This window comes from Plectropomus leopardus, unplaced genomic scaffold, assembly GCF_008729295.1.
Source record: "Plectropomus leopardus isolate mb unplaced genomic scaffold, YSFRI_Pleo_2.0 unplaced_scaffold57, whole genome shotgun sequence".
Taxonomy (NCBI): domain Eukaryota; kingdom Metazoa; phylum Chordata; class Actinopteri; order Perciformes; family Serranidae; genus Plectropomus; species Plectropomus leopardus.
The window spans coordinates 77,111-100,217 of record NW_024662630.1 but is presented as its reverse complement, the minus strand read 5'-3'; the positions used below and the strand labels follow the sequence as shown (position 1 = coordinate 100,217).

At 40.2% G+C, this 23,107-nt stretch overlaps 1 protein-coding gene across 1 annotated transcript; it reads right to left on the bottom strand.

Annotated features, from left to right (window-relative positions):
• Positions 1-3,730: 3,730 nt before the first annotated feature.
• Positions 3,731-9,754, bottom strand: LOC121939696 (zinc finger and BTB domain-containing protein 7B-like). The gene is made up of 3 exons (XM_042482677.1): positions 9,524-9,754; positions 6,175-7,205; positions 3,731-4,418 (listed from the first exon to the last, which is right to left on the bottom strand). The coding sequence occupies exons 1-3, from the start codon at positions 9,590-9,592 to the stop codon at positions 3,788-3,790; spliced, it is 1,731 nt and encodes a 576-aa protein (XP_042338611.1). The 5' UTR covers positions 9,593-9,754; the 3' UTR covers positions 3,731-3,787.
• Between the last annotated feature and the right edge of the window lie 13,353 nt (positions 9,755-23,107).

The window sequence follows — 23,107 nt, the reverse complement described above, 5'->3', positions numbered from 1 at the left end:
TGAGAAGGTTCCACTAAAAACTGAAAGACAAAAATGTATCCCTGATAGCGGGGTCCCTAAGCAGACCGGACCCCATGTCCCTTCACCAAAGCCAAGAAAACAAACAGCTCACATAGAAACACACACTTCACAGCTGGCATCAGTTAACCCTCATTCATTCACAGCGCTCCGACCGGGAGCACCAACACCCTTCATGAACGGGACCAACTGTCATACTGTCTTTCCAGTAGGACTGGTTCCAATAAGGCCAGTAGTTTCCAGTCATCATTTCCTTATTTTTATCTCACAATAGGTTTAGTTTGGTTTTCAACCGTCAAATGATACAAAAACTCTAATTTTGAAACAACTGGCCTTACACACTTGCATGAAGAGCATCAATCGCCCTACAGCACCAAACAACTTCTTCCCATTTTATGTTTTGTATAATCACTTAGTGCATTGCTCAAGATTTCCTGAGAGTAGTTGCAGCACAAAAAAAATCTAAGGCAAATTCATCCCAATATATATTATATTGACTATAACTCTGTACTATTATGCAGGAGGAAGAGTACTCAATGTATGATGGATTTAAAGAAGTATTTCAATCACAATCTTAAATGGTATCGAGTGAGTTAATGGACTAGATATTCATGTTCAGACAAAAAAGGCTTGAAGCTCTCAAATCTCATAGTGCAAATTAAAAAAAAGAAAAAAAAAAGATTTACGACACAACAAGAAGCGGATAGTGCACACAAGGTCAGACCAGCACGACTGCTACAGCAGGTTCTGACAACATGGATTTCAAAAGAATTGGAAATAAAAAGACAACCGCTGTTGTTTAAAGCCATTAAAGATTGCATTACACCCTGCAGAAGGCCTGAACTGGTCCAAGGAAAGCATCATTAAAACAGGAAGGTTTTTGGTCAAGGATAGATAAAGGGTAACTTCATTTTTTAACCTGGAACTTATTTTCTGATGTTTTTGTGTCTGATTCAAAGATGTGAAAAACAATTTTTGAAATTGGTTTAGTATTTAGAGAGAGAGGGCTGTCACTGGGCTTCCATTAAAAGAGAGTATTTTTTCCACAGACAGGCTTAGATTGTTATTATAACTGTCTGAAGTGTCTCTTCAACTTTTGTTTGATCTGGTCTATTCGTTTTTGTGTCCAAGTGTCTCAAGGATAAGTTGCTCCGAAATGTCACAAGACGTATTCTCCGGCTCAAAAAAAAAAGAAAAAAAGAAAAAAAAGAAATACGGGCGCTCATCAAAATCAAAGGCCTTGTCCACATTAAGTGCCCCAAAGATGACGTTTTTCAGTAGGCCATCATGGAAGCTAGTGTCGCCCTGGATCTCTTGTCAAAAAGCCTATGGGATTTTTCCATTAGATTTTTGGATTACTATAGAAAATAAGCTCTGTGCCAAACAAACATTTATGATACTTGCATGTTTTGTTCAGCAAGATAATCTTCACAAATGAACACCACTTTATGATTTTTGGAGTGTGAATTTAATCGCCAGAAGTAAAAAGCTAACATGAGGCTAGAAACATATCACGGTTGTATGAGTAACGTCACCACATCGAGGCTGTAAAGCTGTGTTCGGTCTGATGACGTTCTTTAGTCTCATTGAGCCTCTTGTTAGCAACCGCTTTTTTTAAGACACGTTAAGGCTTCAAAATTTGCGAGTGGGGTATTTACTGACATATTTCATGTAGTAGAACAAAATGTGTAAGTCTCTTAAGCTAGTGTTAGCTACAGACCTTATTAAGGCTTCAAACCAAAACCCATTAAAAACAAAAAACAACTGACTTTGAGACAAGGTAAGCGGAGGTTACTTTCAGGACAAATACTTACTAATTTTGGGGTTTTAGGACTAATTTCTTATTTATTGACAGAATTAGCTGAATAATGATCCATAACACTAAAAATATTTTAGATAATAATAAGCTAAACCTTCTGTACGCCAACAAAACACACTATCCTCTCTCACTGGTGTTTTTCCAGCGTTGTCTTCCTGCAACAAGTCACATCTTGTGAGATTTTAGAACGAGATTTCTTCTTGAGCAACAAAATGACAAATTAAGCAAAAGGTAGGAACAGTTAAGAAACTCGTAACATGTCTTTCTGTAGTAAAATAACCACTTTTAATGGTGACGTGCACAATTGCTCGTTCTAGTTACATTACAGGCGTTGCGTGGCTGCTGCCCTCTCTGTCAATACTGGATCAAATAGTTGTTCAGATCAGTCACTTTGACACAAAAACATGGGAAAATGGTTTCCAGGTTGAAAAACGCTGAAGTTACCCTTTAACTCAAAAGATAATGGCCCCTTTAGACACAGCGGTGGCCGATCTACGCCATGATAACATGTGATACAGTACTATACATGTTAAATTAACAACAGAGAAGCGTGCGTAAAATGTCAAACAGCACAGTCATTTTGTGTTCCATCTGCATCGAAGGTTTTAAACCCTCTGACTTCTTCTTTGTTCTGTTCCCTTCTCTCTACCCCGGAGGATGGAATGTGTCTGTATTATTGCAGTACCTGACGGGGTTAAATGTGCAAAGAATGCATTCGAGGAAGAATCGCCAAAAGAAGACACGCAGCCCATTAAAAAAAAAAAAAAGGCGTTAAGTTACAGGGAGAGTCAAAATCTTTAGCTCAATGCGGCTCTAAGTCTTGTAAGACTTGTGATCTGTGTCCCACCCTTGGATTTGGTCTCACTAAAGAGTTTCAGCAGAAGAACCATAATAAATAACAATAAATAAATAAGTACAGAAAAAAAGGGGAATGCCGTCTCATACATCCCCTCACCTTTTTCCCCTTTAATTTTTTTTTTTCCAAACAAGGAACCCAAATGAGTGCATTGGAAGACTGAAATCCACAGCCTTTGGGAAAAGAAGAATCATTTTCAACATGATCAACTCATTGACCCAGACTTTGTCTCTTTTGGTCAGGCATTAAACACAGAGCTCCGAGGCTCTGAAACACTCAAGCATGGAAGTAGACTCTTTCTCATGGCTATCAAAACAGTTGGGAAGAGTCTTCTCTTCAAACCCAACATTGGCTACAATTCACCTCTCTCCTCTCCTGTTTAAGAAAACCGTTCAACTAAAAATCTTTGGTTTAAGCACCAAAATCAAAGCAGAGATTCTACCACTAACGAGAAAAGACACAACGAACATTATTGCTTACAATGTACAGGAGTTTGATTAATTCGACTGCATTTCCACCGATGACCACCAGGGGAAACCAGGCATACAAACTCTTTCTTGTGATCTAGGTGATATGACTCTGAATGCACCTGAATCAATACATTTATGTCGTAACTAAAAATAAACCTCTTCAAATATCCCTTCATGTTGCAGCTCTGGATTTTAGTTTGCATAGTGATAAGCGTCCCCACACTCTCGACACACATATGTCCGGCTACAAAAATCCAATCAAACAGCTCAAACCTGACACACATAAAATTAAACAGCAAACGAGAAATTAAATCTAAAAGACAAATCAAAATGCCAAGAGCCAGAAGACAAACATTTAAAATATCCAAGAAACCCGTTTTCCTTTTTTTTCTTTTAACATCATTTAGTTGTTTTTATTTTTTAAGCGCTCTCTATATGGGAGCAGCAGGTCATTAGTCCAGCCACCTGAGTGAGATTTTTTTTACTGTGTATGCTTTACCACACACACACACACACACACAAACACGCGCGCACACACACACACACACACACACACACACAAACACGCGCGCACACACAAACACGCGCGCACACACACACACACACACACACGCTCTCTTTTCACTATTCCTCTTCCTCCGCTTCCTCTTCTCCAATTTCCTCTTCGACTTCATCAGCCCATCGGTCACGCTGCACAACCGGTGAGCGGGTTCCTCCTGGATCTTCTCCCTCGGCCTCTCTGCCCCCTCGCAGCTCCAGACCTCGCAGGAAGAGCTCAGGGTACCCGGCCAGCCTGTGAGGCCCGAGATGAGCCAGAGCCTGAAGGGCGAGAGACCGCTCCCTCTCGACATCACCTGGAAACATCAGCTGTGGGCCGCCGCCAGGTCCACTCCCAGCATCCAGCACCGTGTGAGGGAGGAACGCTGAGGCGTGGGCCTGTAGGGCCAGAGCCTCCAGAGGGTTGGACGGCTCCCTCCCGCCTCCTTCCCCTCTCCCATCTTCCCCGAGCTCGGCCCCACGTCTGGGCCGGCGTGTGCGCAGCTCCAGGCAGCTGTGTCCCTTGCGGTGACGCTGGAGGTGGTCCTCTCGGGCGAAGGCCTTGTGACAGAGCGGGCACTCGAAGGGCCTCGCCCCGCTGTGGAGGGACAGGTGGTTTTTGAGGTCATATGAGTGGAGAAAACGGGCAGGGCAGTGCGGGCAGGGGTAAGGACGCTCCCCTGTGTGTTTCCTCATGTGGATCTTCAACTTATCATTCCTATTGAAGGGGAGAAAGGGAAGATAAAGAGTTAAAAAAGAAAGGGAGGAGCATTGAACATTAGGCTTGGGCAGTATCATGGTATACCAGGGTCAAGGCTTCCCCTTGAAAGTCGAGTATTCGAATAATCATTCTTTTTTTTCCTTCTTGACAGTGTGCTGTGCAGTGTACTGCTGGGACGTTTTGGTCCCCAAGATTTTGCTGCGGAGGGAGCGCTCTTGACTCTCAGGCTTCTCTGTAGCAGCAGCTGCATGCATGATGCAGCGGCACAGAGGAGGAAGAGACTCTGCACCTTGAGCTCCTAAATAATATTATCTTATCTCTGCGACACATTCTCTGGCTTTTGCTTGATATCTAGTGCAAAAAATGTTGCGCATATCTGATCCGTCCTTAGCTTGTTTACATGAATGCCACTGTCACACTGAATATCCCGCTGGACCAGTTCAAACTTTAAAAATTTTATAAAAACGAATTGTTGAATATTCGTATTGAACAGCTGAATCTGATTTGACTGACATAATTCTGAGTTGGGAACAGCCTTCATCAAAAAAAGGATGTTTTTCAATACCATCATAAATAGGTGGTAATAAGGTGTTCCTCTTTCTATTAAATTCATTATATGTAGTACACAGCACGCACCACCAGAGCTCAGTCTCCCAATCTCTACTGGTGGAAAACAGGCAGCTGAGCTGAAAGACAGCACAGGACCTTGTAGTGCAGTAAGAAGTTACAGGACTGTAAACAGCCGGCAGCCAGCAACAGCAGAGAGAGACGTGGGGAATAACATCATGTTTATCTAACTTGGTGAATTGAGGATTTATTTTCACCAAATGGGAGTTTGTGATTGTTGAAACAGTGCACTTACCATCTAGATTACTAGCAAGCTTAACAGTTTGGGTGAGTTTGAATGAAGTCTGTTTTATGATGAGTAAACATCAAATGAAACAAAACAACAAAAACAAATTAGGCCTCGTCAGTCTTCCGTGCACGAGAGAAAGTTTGATTCAAAAGGATTTTCATTGTATTTTTCTGTTTAAGTCTCGCCACTACAAGGGGGAAAAACAATCCATCACTCTCCATTGACTTTGTATCGCCTGAAGGTGCCTTCTTGATATTTCCTTCTGCTAGCAAATAACAGAAAAATGTCTAAAAGCCCTTGCATGATGCAATGCACTACCAACAGTGTAAAGATCCAAGAACTACGTTTTTATAAGCTGCTGAACTAAAAAACTGAACTTTTAAGAGGACAAAAGTGGAAACAGAAGTGAGGGACCAGCAAAGAGACTGAGAAACTGAGAAATCATGACACTTAATGCACTGTGAGCAGCAAGTATTTTGCTAATTTGACCAGACAAACTGTAGAGGTTCAAGTTAACCATTACGTTTCCTCTCTGGTAGACATAAGGTGCTAAAATAATCTTTTGGCACACTGCACAATTATATCTAATGTTTTGAGCTAGCTACAGGCATTTTGTTGGCATTGTTTGTATGGAGTGGGTGAGCGTGGTTTTCTTCAGGGTATGACGTGCTGCACTGAAAAGCTGAAAAAACTGCACTCACCTTTGGAAAGATGAGGTGGGTGTTAGTGTCTCACAGTACTTTTATATAGCGTATACCCCAGACAAATTTCAGGAAGGTATGAAATATAAATATAATGTAAATATTACATAGTGCCCAAGCCTAATAAACATGTTTAAAAGCTTTGATTTGGCCACAACAAATCAAACCATTTTGTGCATGTGTGCGGTTCCTGTACCGGGTGAAACGGACTCCGCAGGCCGAACACTGGAAGGGCTTCTCTCCGGTGTGTGTCCTCATGTGTCGGGGCAGTTTTCCTGCTCCATGGATGATCTTCTGACAGACAGGGCACTGCTGGGGCGTCTGAGATTTCCTCTTCCTACCTCCTCCCGCTGCTGACGCCACCGCTCCTCGATCGGCTACAGAGGTAGGTATGGAGGTGCTTTCGTCTCCAAAACCATCCTCATCCTCTGACAGCTTGTCATTCAAAGGCGGGACAGGAGGCGGGTGGGCGATACGAGGGCGATCATGCAGCCAGTGAAGCTGCCCTCCGTTTAGTGTGGCCCCTCGGTCTGGATTTCCGATCGCCCTTCGATCTCCATTCTGCCCAGGTTTGAGGAGCTCCTCTTGTTCGGGGCTGGGAGGCTGGGTGGACGGCAGGGAGCGGAAGCTGTCGGATGAAGGTGATGGATGCGAGACGGGAGAAGCAGGCGGTGGGTTCAAAACTAATGAGTTGATGTGATGCAGCCCCACTTTTTTCACCTTCTTTCTGTCCGTTTTTCTTCGGGACCCTCTCATCCCGCTCTCTTCCCCAGTCGCTGTGTGTTGCACTCTCTGCTCCTCTACTGTCTCCACCTCTGCTTTCTCCCCCAGGATGTCTCTGCACGCGTCTGCCACACATTGGATGCCCAGAAGCTGAGCCCCTCGCAGCACATCTCTCATCCCGGAGCTGGGGATGGTCAGGGTGGCAGTGTAGGCGAAATCCAGCAGGGCGTCCAGGGCGTCAGGGGCCACGCAGTCCAGCTGGCACACGCTGAAACCTCCTCCGCCCTCACCGCCGCCCTCCTCTGCCCCAAACAGCCGGCGGAAGTAGAGACTGACGGCGGCCATGACAGAGCGGTGAGTCGGGTAGCGTGCCCCCCTGGACGTCAGAGTGAGGTCACACAGGAGTCCTGTCCTCCTCTGGTCATTTAGGTGCGATAAGAGCTCGTTGCTATGCTCCGGGAAGGGGATCCCAATCAGACCGTCCTCTCCTGGAGACATCGCCACCTGCGTGAAAGAAAAGGAAATTCAAGTTAGTGGTTTGTGACGTTTTGCACTTGTCATGATCTGCCTTTAAAGGATAGCTCAGATTTTTTAAAGTGGGGCTGTATGAGGTACTTATCCATAGACAATATATCACAAACACTAGATATCAGTCAGCATGTCCCCAGTTTTAAGAAGCAGGCTGTAGTCTGACATCGTCACACAATAAAACAAACTGGGGATGCACGATAATATCACCATCAGTATCGGCAGATATTGGCTTTATGCTGATTTCTGCAGATATCACAAACCGATATATGTTTTAAATTTACAAAGTGAACATGTACAAAACATCAACCCTGAGTTAAAATATTTTATTTATTTTGCACAATGAATAAATATCACATACACTGAAAAGCATTGTATTTTATGTGCTGCTCGGCCATCACGATAAGAGTAGGCATGATATATTAATTCCACTGCAGAAGAGACTTGATAGTCGCCAGAACTTGTGGAAAAAAGTAGATCTATCGATATCAGTATCGGTTATCTGCAAAGTGACTTGTTATGTATCGGCATATTGTATATCAGCAAAAAAAACAATATCCTAAATCCCAAACACTGACTAACTGATTGAAGCAGCGGCAGATTAGCAGCTCCGGTATTGTGAGATAAAATTTCTGAGAGTTGGAGTTCGGTGGGTTTTACGAGAGGACAGAAGGGGAGCTCTGTCTAAACCGGCTTTCTCATGGAAAGGTAAAGCAGTGAAAATACTCTAAATATAGCATACATTTAATCTGATTTTATTTGATTTTTTTTAGGTGGGCCTTTTCGGTGGGTAAAATATGTTTTGTTGCCGACTCTCATCCACTACATTGTTTAGCTTTCATGCTGGACTCCAGCCTGCGTCTCCAAACTTTCCCTTTAATATAAAAATAATTTATTTCTTTTTCTATGATTTTTATTATTCATTTTATTCTATCTTTGCAGTTTCCCACATTAAAACCTCGTTCTTCTTTTGGAGAGCCAGAAATGTACCTAAAAGTAAATCTTCCCTAGCGTGACTGACACAAGGAGTTTCTTTCACGTGAGGGACAATTTAAACCGGGCTTAACAACTCTACCCCCCTTATCCTCCCCTCCCTACCCCCCCTTGTACTTTCTCTCCAGATTACTAAATCAAGAGGCGGCGATTTTGGCCAGCGAGATGGGGGTTGAGGCACCAGAGGACGAATGCGATGGAGATAATAGAGCCGTGTGAGCTGTAAAATATAACAGCAAGAAGAAGAAGAAAATCATACAAGCAGAGAGAGTTTTAAAAAACAAAATGATCAATAACAATGACGGGGAAAGGATGCAGGATTATGCAATGCGCTGTATGTGCTGTAACCGAGGGGCAGTAGGTTAATTCCTGTGTGAAACCTTTATAGCATTAGCTGTTTGATTAAAATACCTGGAGAGGAGCGAGAGGGACAAATGGAGGACAGCGAGAAGACGGAAGAGCAAGTGAAGGACAGGGAGGAAGTGACAGTCTAGAGTGGGTGAAAGGGGGAGCACCAGTGAAAGAATGAGGAAGGAAAAAACAACAAGAGAAGAATTACAAGCTATATGAAGACTGGAATAAAAGTACGTCACTAACAAAATGTGGCCAGTTGATAGATTTTATTTATTTCTAGAGAAATTTATCAACACAGAAGTTCGAGTGTTAGACTGAAGGTTAAATACGGTGCTTCAAGTCAAATAAGGACAATATTTATTTCTCTTCGTGAGACCGACACGGCCTGCCTGTAATAAGACCCAACAGTTCCCATCTTCGGCTCCCTAAGCTCGCACCTCACCCTGTCCATACTATACCTGCTCAACAATATCTCTCACACACACCTGAGCAGACCAGATTTTCCACAAACAACCCACCCCCCAGATTCCCCCCTCCCTGCCCTTCGTCTCCCTCCCATAGCAACTGGCAGCCCCCTGGCCATCCAATAACAGTGTTCACACAGTGCCCAGAGGGCTCTGCACAACGACGGTACATCCACCTGACTAACCTGCTCCAAAACACACCCTATTAAACACACACGCACAGGCACAAGAGCACACACACACACAAATAGCGTGCCAATCTGTGGCTCCCCCCACCCACTATTGTTAGATTTAACCTGTTCTGTGATGATCCGAACGCCAGCCTATTTAAAACACATACTTGGATAAATGTACTCCACCCATTCAACGACAAAAAAGTTTGAGTACCTCTCATAATCTACCAACACTATTTAACCCTTCACATCAAGCAAGTTATCACAAAAAACTCCCAAATGTTTCCTTTCTCTTCCCCAGTAATCCTACCTTCCCCGTCTTCATGGGCATGGGTACAGTCAGCTGGAGACGAGGCAGCGTGCGTCTCATGGCATCCATCTTTTTGCTCTTTACAACTCCTCTCCCTCGCCTTCCGTCTCTCTGTCTTTGAAAACCACTTTTTTTTTCTTTTTCCTATTTCCTTCAACCCCGTATTTGAGAAACTTAAAGGTCTGATCTCTCTGTCAGAAGTCGGGGTTCAAGCGTTCATCCTTCGGGACCTCTTTCGCACATTCTGTCACTCACTCTCCTTCCTGTTGTATCAAAAGAGGGTGCACGGTGACGAACGCACATTCAGAGATACCCCTCCCCCCCACCCCCACCGAAGTCGCCTACGCGTCCCCTCTCTCCAAAACCCAACGGCCACATTTTCCGAACACTTTCCGATAAACACCATCTCCTCGTCGACCTCCCCTCGCTCAAAAAGAGGCCAGCAGGTAAACGAGGAGCGGTGTATCTAAGGTCACAGCAGGATGATGTAGAATAAATACCCTTCAGGCTTCGCACCACATGCATTAAATGAACTGGTTTGGCAGGAAGGAAACCAGCTCGTGCAACCAAAACACCCCAGAAATACCAATATTTTTTTAGTCAACTCGCAGGATGTCAAAGTTGAACAATCATGTAAGAACCAAAATCATATTGGCGTTATGAGTCATAAGACACCCAGGAACAAGCATTCAGGTAGGTGCAATATGAGAGTTTAACCATATTATGTCGTACCACAGAGACAAACTGGTGCAGAGAGCTTTTCCTTTGAAACTTGGGCATGGTGAATGACATTTAGTGCACTAAAACAATGCCACGGTGTCTACGGACATATTTCTTGTTATTTTTCATGCCAAAGCGCTTTTATCACAGTTATCTCTGCAACTCAGGGCAACAAGGGCAGCGTGCACCGGGCAGCCGCTGATACAGAAGACTGAGGAAGTTAAGGGGCATGTGTTTGCTTTGTCTCTTGCACACACACATTTTTTTTTTTATAATTACACCATACTAGAGCAGATTTTACAATAATGGATCAACCATTAAAGTAATTTTGCTTAAATGGCTGCAAAGATGGTAAAAATTCTCAGATTACAGCCTCTCAAATGTGAAAATCGGCGATCTGTTTTTCTCAGTTTTATTTCATTGTAAACTGATTATCTTTGGGTTGTGGATAGTGGGTTGGACTTAACAAGACATCTGAAGATGTCAGCTTGTGCTTTATAAAGTTGTGATGGGAGTGATGTCCAAAGGCATGTTTCATACTGATATCGGTATTGAAACAACTTATTTTAAAGGAAAATCTGTAGATAAATCAATACTTGAAGCCGTACATATTATACAGATGTATACTAACATGGAAAAGAAGATTTGCTGACATTTCACAAACGGCTAACATCACACTATTTAATGAAATATTCTTGATGCTCTAAAACAGTAGTTTCCAGTGGCTACAAAGTAGAACTTGATGTGTAGGCTACGGTTTAAGAGTGGCAAAGAAAAGTTGATTTACAGGGAAATTGCCATTTTATCCACATGTAAAACTACTTTAAAGTTTATTTGTAAATAACATGGTACAGTCCGGGCATAGACTTGCGTACTCTCCGACTCCTGATTCAGCATCTTAGAAAGTTTTGGAAGTATTTCCAATACTGGTATCAACATCATATAAAGTCTTATTTTACAAACAAATCAGTAGATGAATCGTTAATTGCAGCCCTACATAACACACGGATTGATATTAACACAAAATTTGCTGTCAGTTTACAAATGGCTAACTTTAAATTATTTCATAAATTCTTCTTCACTGCTTTAAAACTGTTGCCAGTGGCTGCACAATACAACCTGCTGTGTAAGCTATAGTTTTAAAGCAGTGAAGAAGAATTGATTTCTGGGAAGACTGCTGTTTTATCTTGTATATTTATACATAAATTGCGTAGAATCTGATTTGTCCATAGACTCGCCTACTCCCTCATACCCGATTCAGCATTTTAGGCAGCATCAGACGCATTTCCGATGCTGATACTGGTTTCAAAACAGCTCTCATTTTATGGAAAAATCTGTAGATGAATCACTAGTTGCAAACCTACATAACACACAGATGTATACTAACGTAAATAAAAATCTGAAAGTGACCACCTAAGCTTTTGCAGGACAAAGTGTAAAAAAATGCACCCCTTGACCTTGTATGCATAAAGTTCATCTCATTGTAAGTAGAGACGATAACAGACCTGTGTCTTATTTAAGGATCAATATCAAGAGTTCTCATTATTCAAATGCATTGACAGGAAAACAGTTTATATTCATGAATATAAAATAGTTCATGTTCTGCCAAATTTCTGAAATACCCCTCAATTAAGCCAAAGGTTACTTAAACATACCAAAAAAGAAATCTTAAGCAAAGCAGTGCAGACAGACGAGACACAAAGGGGTTTCAGGAGGAGCTCACAACGACGCACGTAAAATTTCCGGCGCAGGGGAGACAGAAAAAAAAAAAGAAGCATCATGGGTGGTTGGTGGTTCGAGCTTGTTATTTTAGGTATATTCCTTAGAACAAAGGCGTGTTCGGAAAATAAGATTGCAAAGAAGTTGCAACGATTCCCATCAATTTTGTCTGTCTGTGAGTCACTTAATAGTGACACATCACGACAAACACACACACACACACGCACACACACACACACACACACACACAGACACACACACAGAGTTCATATCCCCCTCCTTTCCTTCTTGTCACCTTGTTTCTGTTCTTCGTCGCTAACCAAGGACATGACTGCACGAGCGGCTGAATCTCGCAACACATTGAAACTAATGTAAAAAGAGCCCACAGGCAGTTACCACAAACACATTTTGTCTTGTAAACAAAATAATGTTAGTTCACAAACACATATTCGGCTATCATCATCAGTTTATTCATGTTAATTTGTACCTTTAAGTCATATGACTGATATCACTGTTTGCCTTTAGGTGTGTCATTTAAAGTCAAAGTCAGTCTTTCAAAAACATTCAACTGCAAAAACATTTTATCTTGCAAAAATCTGCATTTTTTTTAAAAAACTTTGTGTGCCTTTGTTACAGATGTTAAGATATCACCGTCCAACAATCATCTATTTCTTTCTTTGTTTTTTGTTCTCACCTCCCACTCTTTTGTCGACGGTGGAGGAATTCACCTCCTCTGTAACTCTACGGTTTCCTCATCCCTTGCTTTCATTATGTGTACATTCTTCCTCTCTCTTAACAACAAGGATTTATTGTTACTTGATTAAAAACAAATAAAATACCAAAGATTTTTAAACATTTTTTTCTTTATCTAACTGTCAGGCCAAGCGTCATAAACTAAAAGCTACAACTTTGTTGCACGACCGAACCCTAAAACTAAGTAAAAATCATAAGAGGCACGTATAAAGGGAATCCACCGAGTATTCGTTTTTACTGAAGAGGAAATGGAAACTTAAATCCACCATTACTGTCCACTACCACGACTCGGTGTGACGCCTAAAAAAATTTTTTTTAAAAAAACCTGACACAAATCTGTGTGGAGGCCAGGAAAATTACAGCATCAGGATCGACCAAACCTGCACACAAAGATTTATTCTTCAGTATAAAAGCAGGTTACAGTATCCACCGTCTATATCATGAAATCCCTCGGCAGTGTGTGATGACTGGAACTAGAACTGTTGGTGTTATTTTTATGGGTCTTATTTTCCGTTAAAGGCTGTAAGTTTTCCCAGTCCACCTCAATTATATCGGGCTCCAGCACTAAGGGGGAAAATATGACTTTATACTATTCACAGAAAACTGTGGCTGAGAGGGAGAAGGAGAAATGCTTTTATGAATTCTGATGTCAGATGTTTTCCAAAGTGGCTGTACATGTGTGTGTTTGTGACTGTGTGTGTGTATGCGTATGTTTTTGAATGTGAGTGCGTATAGCTGGTTGCATGAGTTGTGACAGCTTTCTCAGTACTTAAATAACCAGGAATATGGATCATTCTTAGATTTTAACAAAATAAGTTAAAGAAAATGAAAAAAAAATGAAATTTTAAAAGCAGACTTTACTAAACAACTTTTACAAACAAACAACAATACAACAATTTCTAGTGTTTTTCTGTCTAAAATGTTATGTTGCCTGTATTGAGCGTTTATTTAACATTTTAACAGCTCAAATACATTAAAAAATGAATTTATTACAATAAAATGCCCTCAAGTAAAGAGCTGTTGTCCATTCTGCAGAGCAAATGAAACCCTCCTCCACATGCACACACACTGACACATCACACACAGCTACAAGTGTTTTCATTCAGATAAAATCCACTACTTGAGACGTTTTTCAAAACCACAACATAACAAATCATGATGCTAAACGATCGCTGTGCCAGAAAAACAACAAAAGCAGCCAAACACATGGAAAGTAAGATTCAAGCTCATACCGTTTCTCCTCCACTCACTCCGTCTTCCTTTCACCACTTTTCTTCTCTGTGTCACAGACTGATTTTTAAGGGCTAAGAAAGACGTTTTCACCCTCTTTACACCTCACTTATTTGGGGTAGTGAGTGGAGTGTGGTGCTGGGACACCTTCTCTGAGGAAGAGTAGGGGAGGAGGAAATGGGGGGATGAAAAGAGATGCGAGTGCTCACATACACGTCTGCCAAACCAAAGCTGCACACAGCCCATAAATGCACTTTCATAGGACTATCTGTGTGCAAAACTTTAAGCAGCAAAGGTACCCCAAAAGTGCACGAGAAAACACACAAACGGACACATCCAGGTCTTCTAATAATGCAGCTTGTCTCTGCCAGTAGATAAAACACAAGCTCCGCCTGCTCCGCATCCCAACAGTTCCCTGAGGCCTGATCATTTGCATCAAGCAGGAGATATAAAAACACATGCAGCCGGGGAGAATTTGAATCTGCATTTGAATTTGTCAAAGACAAGACGTGAGATAATTAGAATAATTGCACCACGTTGTGACAGGACATGAGGAGGAATTTTTAAAAAAGGAGAAGTCCAGTGAGCTGATGTTACTCTGCAGAAGTTCTGTCTTTTACTCAAGAAAACCCTGCAACCAGCCCTCCGCTGTCCTTACTGTAACTGGGGCATTATATGGTGTGCGTGTGTTTGTGTGTGTGTGTGTGTGTGTGTGAGTGTGTGTGCGTGTGTGGACGCATGCGCACATTGTGGTCTTAGTTCCAAGAACACATTACATTATTCATTTGGCTGGCAGAGCGGAGGCCCTTATCCCCTCGCCCTCACACACCACAAACTCTCCGCTGCAGGCTCCAGCAGCAGCCAGTTTGCATGCCAGACCTGAACACCAGCGTGGATCTGCCCGAGGATTATCAGCTTATCAACACATGGAGACGAGACATTTGGGTGCACATATATGTGCTCTGTCCCCATAATATTCCCCAGCTTCTGGCCTGAAGTAAATGTAAATAAAAAACATTAATGAACTTATTATAAAGGCAACACCGACATCAAATATCACAAAAATTATGAATATATTCCTTAAAATGGCAAATTTTGGGGAAAAATTCAGGGTTTTTTTGGGAAGAAATTTTCTTACAAGTCTGCAAAAACGACTCTATTATTATGACTTTTCGATCCGTGGAGGTTTGATATTTGTTAAACTCTTGTCAAACTAAGAAAAATGATTAAAAAATCATCACAATGTAAACTCTAACAGCCAAGTGCACACTGAGTGAGCGGTGCCAGCAGGAGAAATTTACCTGAAGTTAACGTCACTGAAGGTAACCCTGCAGAGGTACCCCTGGAAGTTAGAAACTTTGGGGGGGGGGGGCATACGCGCCAGCTACAGTAGACTGAATAGGCGCCATCTGTGGTTCTGGTGGCTAGTTATTATACACCTATGTTGCCGAAATATTCACACAGGTGTGTGTGCTGCAGACTCCCAGATTGTAGATGTGTTTAAGTAGCAAGTTTGCTAATGTTAAGAACTACAAGCTCTTTTCCTATATCTATTAAGTTAAAAAAAATAAACGTGCAAAATGCCAAGAAAGAAAAATATTCTTAGAAATATTTTCCTTATTCAACAGACAAATACAACCAAACATCATCTCAATCCAATTTTCCTTTTTTATCAAACTAAGACTAGCGTTAGCTTAATTGCCTTGTTAAATGGATACTTTCCAGTATCCTTGCATCATGTCACCCACCAGCTGGTGCAGCACAGTGCATTCTGGTAGTTGTAGGTTTTCTACCTGTTAAACAAACATGAATGTTTCCCTGTTTTCTCTGCTCACGTAGTACCAATTTCAAAAGAATTTGTCTTTCTACTGCAGAGACAGATCAGTTTTGTGAGAAGACCATCTTTTCAGCAGTGAAATACTTCTTCAACTCATTGTAAAAAAACATTTCATTGAAATCTGAAAGAAACAAAACAAAACTCACTGTCTTGGATGGTCTTCTGACTGTCAGCTCTGGTTTGGTTGAAATAAACTCCTAATTCACAGAGTTGGATGTGAAAATATGCAGACTACGTGTCCAAAACAAACAAACAAAGCAGTGATGTACTGACCCAAACACCAATATATTCATCCACTTGCCCAAACCTGCATCTTGCCTCACATTATAATACAATACATAGATTATATTTTTATACTACCTCGGTTTAATGTGTCACCCAACTGACTGTACCATCAATTTCTAATTTTTTTCTACTTTAAACTAAGTTATTACAACAGATGTGATTAGCATGTTTTAGGTCATTTTTTTTCTCTTGAGGCTGTGTGTTTAATGTTTTTTTTTTAAAATACAAAGTTGGATACATGCATTTGAATTTTTTTGCAGAGATTTTTGCAGGTTTTTAGGTTGTTTTTTTTTTTTTACAATGCAAAGGCATTTCTTTTTCTTTCTTTCTTTTTTTTTAGGTTTCTAATCTGAAGAGTGGGCACTGAAACTGATGATTCAGTAATACGCACGTGATTTCAATATAAAAATAAAGACGTATATATATTTTAGTGCTTATTTTTTTCTGAAAGGAGTGCAATGCGCCACATTTTGGGCTAGTCTGAGAGGAATAGTGAGCAGGAGCAGGAAAAGAAATAAATCTGAGGTTGGAAAGAGGAAAAGATTTGAGAAGAGACAACAAAAGGAACATGAGGGAGGTATGTTTTCTAAAAACACACATGTTCTTAGAAATCACACAAGAAAAAAAGAAGGGTAGGAGGTGGAGAGACACATGAGGGAGAGAGAGAGAGTGAATGGGGAGTGGGTGTTAAAAAAGATAAACTCTGAGAGATAAAGCCGAGAAGAGGGGAGGTTAAGACAGGAAAATCTAGTCCCGGCCTCGAACAATCTGTGTTAGCGAGGAGACATGAAACAAGAGGAGACAGAGTTGAGTTACAAGGGGAGAGGAAGGGGGAGACAGAAAAAGAGAAGGGAGAGCAGCAGTGACATGACGACTGGGAGATAAACAGAGCAAGAGGTGAACACATGCACGCAGCCACAGGAAGTAGCATGAGTCCTTGCAGGTGTGTGTGTGTGTGTGTGTGTGTGTGTGTGTGGGTGAGTGCACAGATGTCGGAGGGAGAGATGTGGTAGCAGCCACCTCTATCATTAGCATCACCAAAAGGGAGTTTCACCCTAAGATGGAGAACACACACAGATGTGAGCGAGGAGGCATGCTGACGGAGTGGTTTCACACTTAACTCTCTCTTACAGCTCCTTATCTGGTCAGCAGTTTCTTCGCCCAAAAACACTCCACAACTGTGAGTGTGTGTGTGTGTCTGTGTGTGTGTGTGTGAACGCTGGAGGTATGTGGCTGATTAACACAGTACACTTCAATTAATAAACAAGAGCAGGAGAGAAACTTTAATTTGCGTGCGGTTTTAATCTTTGAGCTGATGAGCTCAGCCGAGAGGATGAAGTTGAGGAACGTTTCCTCTCTGTTCACACTGCATGTGAGAAACTTAAATGAGAGCAACGAAAGAGCAATAAAATATCATCATCACATTCAAACATACTGTAACTCAGCAGCGTACTTGCTGTAATTCAGCGGGGGTGTTCTAACATGTCGGTCCGCGGTGAAATCAGACGAACTGTGTAGGTGTTTGTCGTGGAGCGGAGCGCCGAGTGCAGGAACTCGGTCTAAAATCAAAAGATATTTTACACCAAGATTAAAGACACTACATTATTTTTTTTTTAATGACCCTGAAGAATATTAATATCCTGTACAGCAGGAATTCTTCATTTTCAACCTGAAACTTTCTTTTCAGTCAGACATCGAGGCCAGTATCACACTCCTTTGAAATCTGCACTAAGAAACAAATAATAGTACATACATAATTGTGTCTAGTTAAATAAAATTAGATGTTTCCAACCTTGTTTTACAACCTTTATGAAGCTATGAAACTAAAGAAGTGGCCACTGAGGAACATTTGGCTTTTTGTCTTATAGACACCAGAAACAAAACAATAAAATATGCCTGTTTAGCTGCACTTAAGTTTGGGCGATATGAAGAAAGTCAAATATAGAGGAAATACCTCTATATTGATGTTGGTGCGATACTGTGCGAGTATTGGTGCTTTCACAAAATATTAACAGAAAATTACATCACTTTACTGTAATGCAGCCTTTAAAACTAGAAAAATACATCACTTCCCATATTATAATTTAAAATCTAAGACTCATCTCATGATATCTATGCACTATCAATAAATCGCTCAGCCTTAGCTGTACTGTCCCTCTAACTTACTTTTTGTGTATGTAGGGTGTATTTCAGGTTATGTATATGAGTGTGTGTGTGTGTTTTGTAAGGATCTGCAATGCAAATAATGAATATATATTTGTTTCATTTATTTAAAAGGTACCAGCAATGTTACTGAGTTAACTGTAAAATGATACCAAATATTTTTAATTTTTAGATTTGTGTCATTTTCTAAAAATGTTTCTGATAGGGATGAGATTTTCGGGGAATAATATCAGTCTCAATTTCATTGTAAACAGTATTACACAATTATTATTTTTATTATTATCTGTAACAATGAGCCTTAAAGAAATAAAAACAGAAGGTTTTTTTATTGAACAAATGCTGCGTTACTACAATTAAAACTATTTTTAAATGGAAGTATGCGTAAAACGTGAGCTGAAACTAACTAAAATAAAGCTGAAATTCTCTGTCCGGTTGCTTTTATTTTCAATAAAAATATATGAGCAAATGTGCACCATATGATAGCTGTCAATTTTCATTCCTCAGTATACTTCCAAAACGATACACCACTGCAACCCTACTTCCTAAATGCTTTGTTTAAAATCTAAATATAATGTGAGTAAGTAATTTATTAAAGAATAGCTGCCCTCATAAAAAAACTTGAAATAAACTTTTTAAGTAGCTTCAGATCTTATTAAATGCATGCATTTGTGCATCTATGTATAGCTGGAACTGAAACATAGCAATGACAATATAATTTACTCTTATATAAGAGTAAATTATATTGTCATTGCTATGTTTCAGTTCCAGCTATACATAGATGCACAAATGCATGCATTTAATAAGATCTGAAGCTACTTAAAAAGTTTATTTCAAGTTTTTTTATGAGGGCAGCTATTCTTTAATAAATTACTTACTCACATTATATTTAGATTTTAAACAAAGCATTTAGGAAGTAGGGTTGCAGTGGTGTATCGTTTTGGAAGTATACTGAGGAATGAAAATTGACAGCTATCATATGGTGCACATTTGCTCATATATTTTTATTGAAAATAAAAGCAACCGGACAGAGAATTTCAGCTTTATTTTAGTTAGTTTCAGCTCACGTTTTACGCATACTTCCATTTAAAAATAGTTTTAATTGTAGTAACGCAGCATTTGTTCAATAAAAAAACCTTCTGTTTTTATTTCTTTAAGGCTCATTGTTACAGATAATAATAAAAATAATAATTGTGTAATACTGTTTACAATGAAATTGAGACTGATATTATTCCCCGAAAATCTCATCCCTATCAGAAACATTTTTAGAAAATGACACAAATCTAAAAATTAAAAATATTTGGTATCATTTTACAGTTAACTCAGTAACATTGCTGGTACCTTTTAAATAAATGAAACAAATATATATTCATTATTTGCATTGCAGATCCTTACAAAACACACACACACACTCATATACATAACCTGAAATACACCCTACATACACAAAAAGTAAGTTAGAGGGACAGTACAGCTAAGGCTGAGCGATTTATTGATAGTGCATAGATATCATGAGATGAGTCTTAGATTTTAAATTATAATATGGGAAGTGATGTATTTTTCTAGTTTTAAAGGCTGCATTACAGTAAAGTGATGTAATTTTCTGTTAATATTTTGTGAAAGCACCAATACTCGCACAGTATCGCACCAACATCAATATAGAGGTATTTCCTCTATATTTGACTTTCTTCATATCGCCCAAACTTAAGTGCAGCTAAACAGGCATATTTTATTGTTTTGTTTCTGGTGTCTATAAGACAAAAAGCCAAATGTTCCTCAGTGGCCACTTCTTTAGTTTCATAGCTTCATAAAGGTTGTAAAACAAGGTTGGAAACATCTAATTTTATTTAACTAGACACAATTATGTATGTACTATTATTTGTTTCTTAGTGCAGATTTCAAAGGAGTGTGATACTGGCCTCGATGTCTGACTGAAAAGAAAGTTTCAGGTTGAAAATGAAGAATTCCTGCTGTACAGGATATTAATATTCTTCAGGGTCATTAAAAAAAAAATAATGTAGTGTCTTTAATCTTGGTGTAAAATATCTTTTGATTTTAGACCGAGTTCCTGCACTCGGCGCTCCGCTCCACGACAAACACCTACACAGTTCGTCTGATTTCACCGCGGACCGACATGTTAGAACACCCCCGCTGAATTACAGCAAGTACGCTGCTGAGTTACAGTATGTTTGAATGTGATGATGATATTTTATTGCTCTTTCGTTGCTCTCATTTAAGTTTCTCACATGCAGTGTGAACAGAGAGGAAACGTTCCTCAACTTCATCCTCTCGGCTGAGCTCATCAGCTCAAAGATTAAAACCGCACGCAAATTAAAGTTTCTCTCCTGCTCTTGTTTATTAATTGAAGTGTACTGTGTTAATCAGCCACATACCTCCAGCGTTCACACACACACACACAGACACACACACACACTCACAGTTGTGGAGTGTTTTTGGGCGAAGAAACTGCTGACCAGATAAGGAGCTGTAAGAGAGAGTTAAGTGTGAAACCACTCCGTCAGCATGCCTCCTCGCTCACATCTGTGTGTGTTCTCCATCTTAGGGTGAAACTCCCTTTTGGTGATGCTAATGATAGAGGTGGCTGCTACCACATCTCTCCCTCCGACATCTGTGCACTCACCCACACACACACACACACACACACACACACACACCTGCAAGGACTCATGCTACTTCCTGTGGCTGCGTGCATGTGTTCACCTCTTGCTCTGTTTATCTCCCAGTCGTCATGTCACTGCTGCTCTCCCTTCTCTTTTTCTGTCTCCCCCTTCCTCTCCCCTTGTAACTCAACTCTGTCTCCTCTTGTTTCATGTCTCCTCGCTAACACAGATTGTTCGAGGCCGGGACTAGATTTTCCTGTCTTAACCTCCCCTCTTCTCGGCTTTATCTCTCAGAGTTTATCTTTTTTAACACCCACTCCCCATTCACTCTCTCTCTCTCCCTCATGTGTCTCTCCACCTCCTACCCTTCTTTTTTTCTTGTGTGATTTCTAAGAACATGTGTGTTTTTAGAAAACATACCTCCCTCATGTTCCTTTTGTTGTCTCTTCTCAAATCTTTTCCTCTTTCCAACCTCAGATTTATTTCTTTTCCTGCTCCTGCTCACTATTCCTCTCAGACTAGCCCAAAATGTGGCGCATTGCACTCCTTTCAGAAAAAAATAAGCACTAAAATATATATACGTCTTTATTTTTATATTGAAATCACGTGCGTATTACTGAATCATCAGTTTCAGTGCCCACTCTTCAGATTAGAAACCTAAAAAAAAAGAAAGAAAGAAAAAGAAATGCCTTTGCATTGTAAAAAAAAAAAAACAACCTAAAAACCTGCAAAAATCTCTGCAAAAAAATTCAAATGCATGTATCCAACTTTGTATTTTAAAAAAAAAACATTAAACACACAGCCTCAAGAGAAAAAAAATGACCTAAAACATGCTAATCACATCTGTTGTAATAACTTAGTTTAAAGTAGAAAAAAATTAGAAATTGATGGTACAGTCAGTTGGGTGACACATTAAACCGAGGTAGTATAAAAATATAATCTATGTATTGTATTATAATGTGAGGCAAGATGCAGGTTTGGGCAAGTGGATGAATATATTGGTGTTTGGGTCAGTACATCACTGCTTTGTTTGTTTGTTTTGGACACGTAGTCTGCATATTTTCACATCCAACTCTGTGAATTAGGAGTTTATTTCAACCAAACCAGAGCTGACAGTCAGAAGACCATCCAAGACAGTGAGTTTTGTTTTGTTTCTTTCAGATTTCAATGAAATGTTTTTTTACAATGAGTTGAAGAAGTATTTCACTGCTGAAAAGATGGTCTTCTCACAAAACTGATCTGTCTCTGCAGTAGAAAGACAAATTCTTTTGAAATTGGTACTACGTGAGCAGAGAAAACAGGGAAACATTCATGTTTGTTTAACAGGTAGAAAACCTACAACTACCAGAATGCACTGTGCTGCACCAGCTGGTGGGTGACATGATGCAAGGATACTGGAAAGTATCCATTTAACAAGGCAATTAAGCTAACGCTAGTCTTAGTTTGATAAAAAAGGAAAATTGGATTGAGATGATGTTTGGTTGTATTTGTCTGTTGAATAAGGAAAATATTTCTAAGAATATTTTTCTTTCTTGGCATTTTGCACGTTTATTTTTTTTAACTTAATAGATATAGGAAAAGAGCTTGTAGTTCTTAACATTAGCAAACTTGCTACTTAAACACATCTACAATCTGGGAGTCTGCAGCACACACACCTGTGTGAATATTTCGGCAACATAGGTGTATAATAACTAGCCACCAGAACCACAGATGGCGCCTATTCAGTCTACTGTAGCTGGCGCGTATGCCCCCCCCCCCCAAAGTTTCTAACTTCCAGGGGTACCTCTGCAGGGTTACCTTCAGTGACGTTAACTTCAGGTAAATTTCTCCTGCTGGCACCGCTCACTCAGTGTGCACTTGGCTGTTAGAGTTTACATTGTGATGATTTTTTAATCATTTTTCTTAGTTTGACAAGAGTTTAACAAATATCAAACCTCCACGGATCGAAAAGTCATAATAATAGAGTCGTTTTTGCAGACTTGTAAGAAAATTTCTTCCCAAAAAAACCCTGAATTTTTCCCCAAAATTTGCCATTTTAAGGAATATATTCATAATTTTTGTGATATTTGATGTCGGTGTTGCCTTTATAATAAGTTCATTAATGTTTTTTATTTACATTTACTTCAGGCCAGAAGCTGGGGAATATTATGGGGACAGAGCACATATATGTGCACCCAAATGTCTCGTCTCCATGTGTTGATAAGCTGATAATCCTCGGGCAGATCCACGCTGGTGTTCAGGTCTGGCATGCAAACTGGC

What these genes read in the sequence shown, in the direction of transcription:
- LOC121939696 (XM_042482677.1), bottom strand. Translation starts at nt 9,592, where the DNA reads ATGGATGCCATGAGACGCACGCTGCCTCGTCTCCAGCTGACTGTACCC. An exon ending in TGCCCATGAAGACGGGGAAG is followed by an intron (nt 7,206 to 9,523) that starts GTAGGATTACTG and finishes TCTTTCACGCAG; the next exon opens with GTGGCGATGTCTCCAGGAGA. An exon ending in TGCGGAGTCCGTTTCACCCG is followed by an intron (nt 4,419 to 6,174) that starts GTACAGGAACCG and finishes CCCCTTCAATAG; the next exon opens with GAATGATAAGTTGAAGATCC.